General features: G+C 47.1%; 3 protein-coding genes across 5 annotated transcripts in view; 2 read left to right on the top strand and 1 right to left on the bottom strand.

The window, feature by feature from the left end:
* The window catches only part of pdf (peptide deformylase, mitochondrial), a 2,310-nt gene extending 2,085 nt beyond the window's left edge, over nt 1–225 (top strand). Inside the window, exon 3 of the mRNA XM_068722824.1 lies at nt 1–225. This exon is cut by the window's left edge and continues 385 nt beyond it. The gene's annotated coding sequence lies outside the window, so the exon portion shown is untranslated.
* A 518-nt stretch (nt 226–743) lies between these two features.
* spata2l (spermatogenesis associated 2-like) lies at nt 744–5,363 on the bottom strand. Of its 3 annotated transcripts, none has more exons than XM_068722819.1 (4): nt 5,275–5,363; nt 3,740–4,138; nt 3,229–3,522; nt 744–3,143 (listed from the first exon to the last, which is right to left on the bottom strand). In XM_068722819.1, exons 2-4 carry the CDS (start codon nt 4,124–4,126, stop codon nt 2,151–2,153), a joined length of 1,674 nt encoding a protein of 557 aa, XP_068578920.1. In that variant the 5' UTR covers nt 4,127–4,138; nt 5,275–5,363; the 3' UTR covers nt 744–2,150. The 3 variants fall into 3 exon arrangements, with proteins under 3 accessions (XP_068578920.1, XP_068578921.1, XP_068578922.1); XM_068722820.1 differs by having other exon boundaries at nt 4,323–5,358; XM_068722821.1 differs by having other exon boundaries at nt 4,852–5,358.
* Nucleotides 5,363–10,655, top strand: si:dkey-238o13.4 (uncharacterized protein LOC560780 homolog). The gene is made up of 6 exons (XM_068722822.1): nt 5,363–6,032; nt 6,981–7,088; nt 8,688–8,827; nt 9,083–9,179; nt 9,273–9,397; nt 10,215–10,655. Exons 1-6 carry the CDS (start codon nt 5,768–5,770, stop codon nt 10,389–10,391), a joined length of 912 nt encoding a protein of 303 aa, XP_068578923.1. The 5' UTR covers nt 5,363–5,767; the 3' UTR covers nt 10,392–10,655.
* The last annotated feature ends 817 nt before the right edge of the window (nt 10,656–11,472 follow it).

The raw sequence follows: 11,472 nt of genomic DNA, 5'->3' as shown, positions 1-11,472 counted from the left end.
AGCGACTTTGAAACGTGTCGCTCTCCTGGTTTTGCATGAGAATGGAGGAAATCCACACCATCTGGATCACGTTTGGACAGAACCATCTTCATCACGTTGGGACAGAGGACATGAGCGGACATGACTCTTCTTTTTGTTGATTTTCAGAGATCTCTGGATGTGTGGGACATTACATCGTGTGAGTCATTATATTGCAAACACAAGTGAATAAAATGATGAGCTGTCCAGTAGTCTGGTCACTTTCACGTTTCAATCTCACATGTCCAATATTTGGTTGTTATTAAAATGTTAGAGCAGTTAGGGGTTCAGTGTCTCGCTCAGGGACACGTAGCAGCCTTGCGTTTACCGGACCCCCCCCCCCCCCCCCCCCACTGAAGGAAAGCGAGGAGCCAAAAGGCAACAGATTAGATTAGATTTCATCGCTCCAGTGAAACTCCGACTTCTCTGGGATTGATCAGAAAAACATAATCTGCACATTAATTAATCGATGACAATAATCATCAGTCTGGTTCATTTTCACAGCAAGTCAACTTGTGTCCTTTCCTCAGTCCTAGTCCCTCCCACCAGGGATGCATGGAGAGACGTGAGAGAGGAAACGAGGAACTATGTTTTAAGAGAAATGAGACGTCCTGTGATCACTGTACTACTAATAATACTAATAACTAATAAAGACAGTGATCATCAGTGTAGAGGCGTGTTCTCTGGTTCCTCTTTAACAAACTGTTCTGTTTATTAGATCAGGACTGATTTCTACCGTTTGTCTTATTTCATTATTGTACGTATTGAAATTCTGATTGTGACGTAATTAATGAATCCAGAATATGATTATGGTTTCTCTTGAATACTGAATTAATGCATTGGGCTCCATGTTTCAGGTTAAACTTAAATGATAAAACTCCTCAAACACTGAGGAATGATCAGCCTCATGACTCAAAGCTCTCCGACTTTGTTTTCATAATAAAAGTTATTGAAGGAAATATCAGATCATGAAAAGACAAATCTTTCTAACAAATGAAGGAAGTTGTTTGTAGTTCAGTCAACAATGAACATCTATTTAAACCAGACGGTGAATCAGAAAACATATCTAATATAAATACTGGTTAATCTGACTGAAGAGTTTCAGCCCATTTGGGGTCTGACGGTTCTGTTTAATCTACATCATGTACTGATGATCTGTCCAAGCAACTGGAAGCCTGTGATACTGGGTGCATGATGGGTAATACTCTGGTTAACCACATCCTGTATGCAGATGTTCTGGTGATTCTTAGTCCATGGAGCGCTGGTCTTCAAAGGAACAAGCCGACAGACTTCAGGTAGTGACGCCATGAGAACATGAGAACATGAGAACACGAGAACACGAGAACATGAGAACACGAGAACACTGCTACAGACGGAGTAGTGGAACGAGTCAATACTTTACAAACTTAAAGACTCATCTTGGTTTGATCAAACATGAGGTTCAGTCCAGCTGTGGAGACGCTGGTACTTTGTTGTTTGTGTCTTTTTATGCATTTGTCTCTCTGGACCCTGAGTCTGAAAAATAAACGTTTATCCATCGATACAACATTTTATTACTAAAAACATGGCAAAAATGGATTTGTCAGTCAAACAATTTCAGACAACTTGTAATACAAAAAGCAAAGTTAACCGGGAGGTTTCCTGGTGATCTCTGCACCATAAACACCGGCTCGTCTCCTCGTGACGTTAACAGCTGATTGGTATTCGTTAGGATTCAAGAATATATGAAATGTTTTTCTCAGACTCCACAGAATCCTGAACACTTAAAACAGACGGGCGTGTTGAGCGTTCTTTACTCCAGTTTGTGACACAGAGAAACAGACGTTCCTGTGCGTCACACTGAAGTCCATCTAGAGAACCAGGAGCACCAACCGGAACCAACAACACTCGACTCCTTCAAACGTGGGAAATATGGCCTCTTATAGAAGAAGTGAACGGTGAAGAGTCTCAGAGAGAAAAGTGAATAGAAAAGTCGAAGCACACTCGATGCTGCATGTCAGCATCGTGTCAAGGCAACATTAGACTTTAGATTCATTGAACTCGATTTGAAAAAGAACAGAATTGTGGTTCCAGTACTCAGATATTAAGGCACTGTGATTTGCGCTAGTTGATGCTGGTTTCTAAATGATGAATCACACGGCAGACGACTGGTCAAACGTTTGGCCGCACAAACACGCGACGGGATTTCTGTACCAACATTCTCGGCAATACTCGTTCCCACAATATCGGCACAGGACCAGGGGGTTCCGGGAGCACTCCCTCCCGCAGGAGCACACTCCCAGCGGCTTGATGTCGTGGTGCCTCTGGCAGAAGTCTATGTCTCGGCAGGACCCGGTGTGGAAGACGCCGCAGCTGAGGCACAGGGCCCGGGGGTCCGGCTGGGCGAGGTCGCAGCAGTCGTGGTAGGCGATCGGATGACGCGGCGGCATCATCGATTTAGGGTCGTCGCACAGGGCTAAGGAGGACATCGCCGCGCTGCCGCTGGAGGGCGTCGGCGACACGCTCGCGTCGCTCAGCCTGAGGCTTCCGCCCTGCGGCGACAGCGCCCCGAATTCTCTCGCCTCGTCGGTCGGACTGGCGGGGAACATCATGCAGTGGTTCTCCGCGTAGCAGCGCTGAAGCAAGGCACAGCTTACGTGGTGCGTGATGTTGCATTCCATGCAGCGGCCGAGACAAAGGTGGGACGTGTGGTCGCAGCTGCACAGGTCGCTCTTGCAAAGCCCCGTCGCTTCTACCTGCAGGCTGTGCCACTGAGAGTCCGCCTTGTCGAACCACGCCTCTCCGCGGGGGCGTCTGCCAGCCGAGAAGCTCCTGCCGGGGTCCGACTCCGGCGGGGACGACTTGGTCAGGTGGCAGTCAAGTTTAGAGACGCAGACCTGCTCTCTGGTGGACGAGGAGGACAGGGACGGCACTCGGTTGCTGTGTGCTTTGGCCGCGGGGGGCAACGCGCCGCTTTGATTCACCCAGGTCAAAGAGTGGGGACTCTCGTCGTCGTGGAGAGCCGCCTCCCTCTGCCCCCCATTGATGTGCTCATCAGTGTACAGATCCACCTCGGCGTCGCCGTCGTACGGCTCCATCAGTGGCTGGTTGGGACCCAGAGTCTTCTTGGCGTTGTCCAGGGCGACCTGTCGGGATGAACGGACAATGTATCACTTGCATCCCGTGGTTCGAGAACACGTGACCCCGCGGTTGACCGACGGCTGCACGTACCTGTAGGCAGCTTCCTCTCTGCCGCTCCCTCACCACGCTCAGCTCCCACCGGGCCTCGCCAGCGTGCTTCCCCAGCGCCGTCCGGAGGAGGAAACACTCGCAGCGGGCCAGGAAGAAGGCACAGGACAAGCAGAGGAGGTCATCCAGAGTGGCGGGACCGACGCGGGGCGAATGGAGCCGGAGCTGCTCGTGCCGAGCCGAGCCGGGCCGGTACCCCAGCAGGCCGAACAGTTTCTCGATCTGTGGCATCGACAGCACCGGTTTGATGAAGTGGGTGAACATACCGGAGTACATCTGGGACACAAAAGACAAGAAGACAAAAAAAGAAAGGTGAACAGGATTTTATTCTTGTCAAGGAGGGAAAAAATTGCACTTTTAAATAATGTGTGATATTTGTGGAGTTGATGCAACATTGTGCGATACTTTGAGAATAAAGTCATGCTATTAACACAAACTAAAATCAGAAATTCGACACGCGACTATTGTTTCACTTCCTTTTTTTCCAGCCAACCTTGACTACTTTGTACTCATCCCTCCAGGGGCCGAGGTACAGGTTCAGGGCCGCTTGCTCCAGGACCTCAAAAGCTTTAGCCAGGCCTTGCAGCCCTCCTCTGGTTCTGACTCGCCCAGCGCCGGCTGCTGCCGCCGTCGTCGTCGATGCTTCCTCCGCCGCCGCTGCCGCTGCGAGGGACTCCTCCATCACCCTCAGTGGATCCAGACCCAAGCAGTGCGTCTCCTGAGCATCCCCGTCCCTCAGCAGGCCCTCGGCCCGCGCCCGCAGCTCCTCGTCTCTACACGGCAGGTTGGAGCCTCGACCCACAATCTGCTGCTCCAGACTGTGACCGTAGGCCGGCACCAGGTCTCTGGCTCTCTGCTTCGAGACGCTCATCTCTTTCATTCACACGGGACGCTGAAAGGAACAACGAAAACTATGGCAACAGCTGCTACATAATTCATTTTTAGACAACACTGATAAATGACTCGCCAGGGAAAAATCAGGCTTGTTCTAAAAGCAGTTCAGGAAAGTTTAGTCCACCGATTCTAAAGTTAACTCTCCGTCTTCATCCTCCTACATGCATTATGTATGTACTCACCGTTTAGAGGGCCCTGCACCGTGTTAAGCACCGTGTTAAGCACCGTGTTTACGTGCTATCGGTTGGTAAGTGTACCAACTTCGTGAACAGAGAGCAAATATGAAAATACACGTGGCACAAAAAAAAGGCTGCAATTTTGGTATGGCTTCAAGTAAATTATTGCAATTTGGTGTCATGGGAAAGTTCTCCTTTGGGTGCAAAAAACTAAAACTGAAGGACACCGGAAATGTTAACGACACACGCGCGCATTTTTTTATATATATATATAAACAAATAAAAGCTACGTTAGCTTAGCTAGAATTAGTTTCGGGGGTAAAAACACGCTTCACACTTAAAACTGAAAGTGACACTTGAACAGTGAAAGAACGACATGTAATGGTGACGTTACTTTCGTAAGGAGCCCACCACGGTGTTTATCGACGCTGTTCCAGCATTAAGTCACACAGAAGCAGACAGAACATCAGTTCGACGTTAGCATTAGCTTAACCGGTTAACTGACCGACTAGCTAGTGTTGCTAGGTTCGGTTACCTTTCTGCTGCTTTAAATGGCGGGACGGTTCCGTCTGAGCCCATTAAAAAAACTCCACAGTCACACTCACACCACCAACCAACGAACAAGTTGACTTTTGAGAATTGGGACAAACCGCTTTCTGACGCAAACCGACGAGTTTCATTTCCTCAGAAAAGTCAAGATTTCACAAGAAGAAGACTTCCGTGTTGTTTCAGACGTACGCCGAATTAAACAAGCGACTCTCGGTGACTGAGGTGTCGTTGTGGCTCGGGTGTTACACGGTACGATCTTTAGTCGATTCGCAAGACAACATTTAATTACTAGAATTACGGACGAGATCTGGATTCCTCGTGTCGCGGCTAAGCTAACGTCAACTAACGGCTGAAAGTTTGATCCAAGTATGACCGTAGACTGAAACGTAACCGTTAGAGACACGCTCACCTCTGTCTGCCACTTATTCAGACGTTTACCAGCGAGTCTGGTAACTAAAGCATCTCCCGGGCCGCCGTGCAGCTGATCGCTGCCTGATTGTCGACTATAAAGTAAACATTGTCACGTGGTATGGATTTACCCAGCTTCAGGCGGGTGCGCATGGTTTGAGCATCGGGGCGGGCCCGGGGAAGGAGTGTAGCGGTGAAAAGAACGTGTTCACCTTAAAAACCGGGATCAAAACTGCATTGAAAACGAGATGACGGTAAAATAGACGGTAACTAGAAATGTCGTTGCGAAATGAACCGATACAAATCACCAATCTTCCCATGTAGAGCTTAAATCTTCTTACATTGTCGTACCGCGTGTTTTCCACTAGATGGCGGCATTTCCTCTCCTAAGCGCCCTGCTGGCCTTCACATGAACTGATTGCCTTGTCGTTATTGTCAGTTTTAATAAGACAGTAAACACACTCACACACCGTTGCTCATTGCTGAAGACAGCAATGAGCCTCATTGGTCGAGGCGTGGCCTCAGTGACACTAACAGTAGGGCGGGGACTGTGGCCCCCCGAGTTTAGTTTAAAGCATCCCGGGTCGGACAAGGTGCTCTGCACAAGACAGCAGCTTCACTTTCAGCCCACACGCAAGAGAGCATCTTCCATCCTCTGTGCAGCGGCAGCCGGCATGTCAAACTCGGACAGGGTTGTGTTAGTTCTCGGAGGAGCGGGCACGGTGGGCTCTGGGATAGTTAAAGCACTGCTGGACAAAGGTAAGCTGCCCACAGTTCCACTTGGAGACACTAATGAAAGCTTTCTCTACTACTTGGATTCGGACATATTCTCAATATACTCTAAAGATGAAGACATAACATTTTCTGTTAACTCTGGCATCCAAATTAATTTGTCTTTCCAAACTTTACGCACGGGTGACTGTCTTGCGGATTTTACGCAGGGGGGCGTTCCATCATGATAAAGTGCAGAGAAGACATTTCTTTGAGCATGTTGGTACTTTATGAGCATTCCCCGGCTTTGAATTGTTAAATGACTGACTGTTAATCTGATGTCGATGGCGCGTCCGCGTGCGTAAAGTTGTACATTTTCGAGTTTATCTCCAAGCGCTGCACTGACAGATACAATAATGAGGTATTTGCTGTGATGTACATGTGCGTGCGCAGTATGCCGGCTGGATTGTCAAAGCACTAACCTTTAAATAACGTCAAATATGTGTTTTAATTGTGTTGTGACTTTATGTTCAAGGAACACTGACATTAATCTGAGCTCTGATTTCATCTGATTTCATCTTCATCATCATCAGCTTTCTTTAAATTCAAATACAGAGTGTTATTTTGGCTCTTCGTCCCGTTTAGAGGCTGTTTCATTCCCCAAAACTTCAGTCTATTTTACTCACTGTGCTCCGCTGCCTCTGCACTAAGCATGAACCCGGTGGAGGAGACGGTGCTGCCTGCTGTGATGAGCGCTCTGGATTTTTGGATTCACATTGCACGGCCATAGCTTTGCTGCTTGCATTGAGCAGAACGTTACCATCTGCCGCTTTGTCCCGTTCATCCCTCTGATGGCCTCGATAAACAGATTTAGACAACGCGGGCCTGTCAGTGAATGTTTATTTTCATGTGAAAGGGATTAGTCCTACTCTGTATGTGTTGAAGGTGCTGGTCTGTCTGCTCAATGGATTAATCTAGTGTGTGTCGTGTGTGAAGGGTTCAAAGTGGCAGTGATCTCCAGGGACAGCAGCCGTCTGGAGAGGCTCCAGGCATTCGTCTCTCCCAGCACAAAGGATAAACTCACTGCTGTAGTGGGGAATGTGGGTAAGTTGAGTTACGCATCCTTCCATTCACCTAAAGCTCCTCTGTGGATGGAGAGGTGTGCTCCTCTGCATCTATTTGAAGCTCTCTTCTCAAGCTAACAGAGACAGACACCATCTATTGATAAGATTACACCAATTCAAATGTTATGGAGCCGATTATACAAATAGATAAAGATGATTTTATGATACATTAGAGCCTAACCAGTATTATAACAAGCCTAAGAGTCTTGCGTCATGCTAGCGGCTCTACGAAACTGTACTTTTCAAACACTGTCATGAAATGTTCCTTTAGTTTTGCAAGTTTGATGTTCACAGTCTTGGTTGAGCGTGTTAGCACGCTAACATTTGCTAATTGGCGGTAAACACAAAGTGCAGCTGAGGCTGATGGGAAAAGTTCTCAGTTTTGCAGGTATAAACCAAAGCACTCATTTTGACCCAATTGTGGTGCAATTCATCCCGAGGGGGAACATGAATGCATGCATCTAACTTCATGTCAATGCAGCAAATAGTGTTTTCTATATTTCAAATATTTCAATCTGAGCCAAAAGTGTAAACATGCTGGAGACAACACTAGAGACAAAGTCATTCACTGGAAGGACTCGTTGTCTAGGAACCTTTCGTGTCAGCTAAAAATGTCAAAGACTGGGTCGGGACCCACAGGTGGGTCACAAGAGATCTTATTAGGGTCGCCAAATAAATTAGCAGAATTTTATTCTGTAGTCTTTTATTTAACATTTCTATTTGCAGTACACCTTTACACAAGGGAGCCTAACGTGTTCGTATTGTTCTGGTAGAGCTGATGAGAGCTGGTCAAATGTGTCTAAATGGTAAGGAAAGGGTGCTTCAATGCTTCCTTTCTTATTTCCTTTAGCATACATTGGACCATCTGCAGACGGGGAATCGTTGCCTTCAGGGCTTTCTCCCAGAAAGGGTTCATTTAAACCCAAACCATGGTATTTTCCTAAACCTAACAAAGGTTTGTTGCATAAAGCTAAGGAGATTTCTGGCAAACTTCTACCATGTGCAGACCACCAAAGGGGGATTATGGCGTCCTACGGTTTCTTGCGACGGCAACATTTAAAGCAACGCCCCATTCGTCCGTCAATAACATCCGCCGTTGCTCTTTAATTGTTCACTATGGATACATTGAAAACATCTTTGCGATTCAATTTTGGACAGGAATCCTTACTTTAATTGTACATTTGTAGTCGTAGTGGGTCTCTTTGTAGTTGTTCCGAGTCTCTTTGTGGTCATGTTGTGTCTCTTTGTAGTCGTTCTGCGTGTCTTTGTGGTCATGTTGTGTCTCTTTGTAGTCGTTCTGCGTCTCTTTGTGGTCATGTTGTGTGTCTTTGTAGTCGTTCTGTGTCTCTGTAGTCGTTCTGCGTCTCTTTGTGGTCATTCTGCGTCTCTTTGTGGTCATGTTGTGTCTCTTTGTAGTCGTTCTGTGTCTCTTTGTGGTCATGTTGTGTCTCTTTGTAGTCGTTCTGCGTCTCTTTGTGGTCATGTTGTGTCTCTTTGTAGTTGTTCCGAGTCTCTTTGTAGTCATTCATCGGTGAACCGGAAGCCTTTCCTCTCCTGAAGTCGTCTCTTACCGTTCCAGGGTCCGAGGAGGGAGCAGAGCAGGCGAAGCAGGCCCTGCTGAAGGCGGTGGGGAAGGTGACAGACATCGTCTCCTCTCTGGGCTTCAGCTGGTGGCAGGGAGGACCCCCACACACTCAGTCTCTCAAGGACCTAGACTGGGTGAGCACACACACATCAACAAGACTTTGGCTAGACCAATACATGCCAGTGGTTTTGATTAAACATAGAATATCCTTTGCATTCAGGTAAGTATGCGCTGCATTGCTTTTTCTAGCTACACTGGTGGCAGTAATGGTAGTTGTGGTAAGCATGTCCGGATCCTCCTGTTCCATCACGTCTTAATGTTGCTGCTCTGTTACTAGAATGAAATTCTGACTCTTGTCCGTCATGTTTCATCTCCCACCGACTCTCCAGGTAATTGAGACATTACTTTTCAGCACATTTGTGTCATGGAAGGCCTTCTTCCCCTTGGTGAGGGACGACTCCAACTGTACCTACTCCTTCATCACAGGTGACTCCTTCAGCCGTTTGTTTCTACCATATATGCATATATCCTTTACTTTTAGCCACTCTTCCCAGCTGTGTTGTGTGTCCTCTGCCACAGGAGGAGCAGGTGAGAAGTTGCTGATGCCTGGCACCGGCTTCCTGACCGTAGGAGCTGCCAGCACCCTGGCCTTCTGCCAGGTTCTACGAGAAGAGTATCCCGAGGTGCCTTGCAAACTCAACCAGGTGAGCCTTCGGTGGGATTACAAAGCAAGAGCTCGGTAAACAAAAGCACCGCAGTGAAAGGTTCTCACCTAGACTCGGTGTCTTGGCCTCAGACCTGTTCATTTAGGTCTCTGCAGCTCCACATGAGATCATGACCGTCCTCACAGAGCTGACTCACTGTCACTCAACTACATGGAGTTCAGCGGCAATTCTACGGCTGACTGTATAGTTCTGACGTAACAATAGGCAGAAAATCAAATATCACAACATATATATCCAGATACCTCGATATCGCAACAATATTTCTACGGCATACATTTCAGCTCCATGAAGTACTCGTCGTGGTTTCTTCTTTCAGAAACCAAAAGGGAGAAATATCCTATTTTAAATGTTTTGGTTTCAGGCCACCTAGTTTTGCATTAATTTGACGAAATAACAGAAAAAGAGCATTTCTTCCCTTGAATGATAAAACTATTAATAATATACATTTTAAAATGCAATAAAGGGATGACTAAATGTGATCTCAGTTTAATACATTATTGTAAAGTTCTGGAAAACGTTCGATGGGTTTGACGTTTGTCGGGTTATGGTTAGTGCTTAGAAAACAACCCTAAAACGAGACACCACAGAACTTCATTACCCACCATGTCTATCCCCCTCTCTTCGTCCCCCTCTCTTCGTCCCCCTCCCTTCATCCCTGTCCCTTCATCCCCCTCCCTTCGTCCCCCTCCCTTTATCCCCGTCTCTTCATCCCCCTCTTCGTCCCCCTCCCTTCATCCCTGTCTCTTCATCCCCCTCTCTTCATCTCGTCTCTTCCTGTGTTGATCGGTACTGGCAGGTGAAGATCAACACCGGCGTGGCCACTCCGGAGCGCATGGCACCTGGTTACCTGAGCCACCTGGACCTGGGTGAAACTGTTGCCACCCTCGTGGAAAGACGAAACACCTCCCACTCCGTCTTCACCGTCAACTGCCCCGCGGACTTAAAAGCCGTCCTTCTGGAGAGGAACCTTTAGACTCGGGAACCCTCGCTCCAGCCCAACCTCGTCGTCGCGTCCACACGTCTTCTGCTCTCGCTCATCTCTCCAGGAACACCTACAGCGTCTTTGGTTCATTTGTTTTCTTCTCCCACAACATCTGAACCCATCCATGTCGTTTCAGCTAATACTGTATATTCATCTGCCCGTTCTCCCATTGATAGCAACTGTTTTCTCTGCATGTGTCGTTGTGTGAAATGTCTGTAAAACTAAATAAAAGCAGATGATTTGTATTACTCACCACGTCATTGTTTCTTGCTGCTGTACAAATACGATCACAGTTCTGTTCTGTCTTCTACGTCGTTGAAAGACGTAATGCCTCCATCTCTCTATGGATCTGCTTGGTATAAAACTAGACCCCTTAAAGGAATACTTCAACATAATTATCATTTGTATATCAGTTACTCGCCTCGTGTTTCCTTGAATTCTTAAAGGAAACTTTCTCTCATGCCTCCACGGTGAACTGAGAATCAGAAAACCAGTCATATGCCCACATGCAGCTTTGCTAAAACCTTTCTATTTTAAACACTGAACAGTGTCACTCTTGCACAGTTATGCTACTCGTTAGTACCTTTAATGTGAAAAAGGCCAAACCGTTGGAAAGATGGCAGGTGAAGACTGAAGCACAGGGAGGAGGGATTTTGAGTTCCCCACTGGCATGACGATAACATTTATGTCGTAGATGATCTGATTGTATGCATCTACAAACCTGGAACTAAAGGCACCCTGGTGAGCTATGGAGTGTGCACGCACAAGAGGTCACACGTGTACACCGAGCGGCGATGCAGAGAAATGTACTGTAGTCAATGTGGAAGTGCCAAAACCAGCCGGTCCCTCAAAATATGAATTTCAATAGATCTCCATGTTAAAATGCACAACTTTACAGCAGAAATAAACGTGTTTGACAGCCTGGTTTTGGTCTCTATAGCTAATTTCTCAGTTCATGACAACTGTATGGGGGTTTATTTTTATATAACACCAGTTTATTATCATGGCACCCACCTGTCACTCTCCGTCAGACGATCCACTTCTGTGTCGTCACAGATGGCGACGGCTGGAG

This window comes from Cebidichthys violaceus, unplaced genomic scaffold (genome assembly GCF_023349555.1).
Source record: "Cebidichthys violaceus isolate CVI_PGR_0920_01 unplaced genomic scaffold, fCebVio1.0.p SCAF_3, whole genome shotgun sequence".
Lineage (NCBI taxonomy): Eukaryota > Metazoa > Chordata > Actinopteri > Perciformes > Stichaeidae > Cebidichthys > Cebidichthys violaceus.
This window is presented reverse-complemented; position numbering and strand designations above follow the sequence as displayed.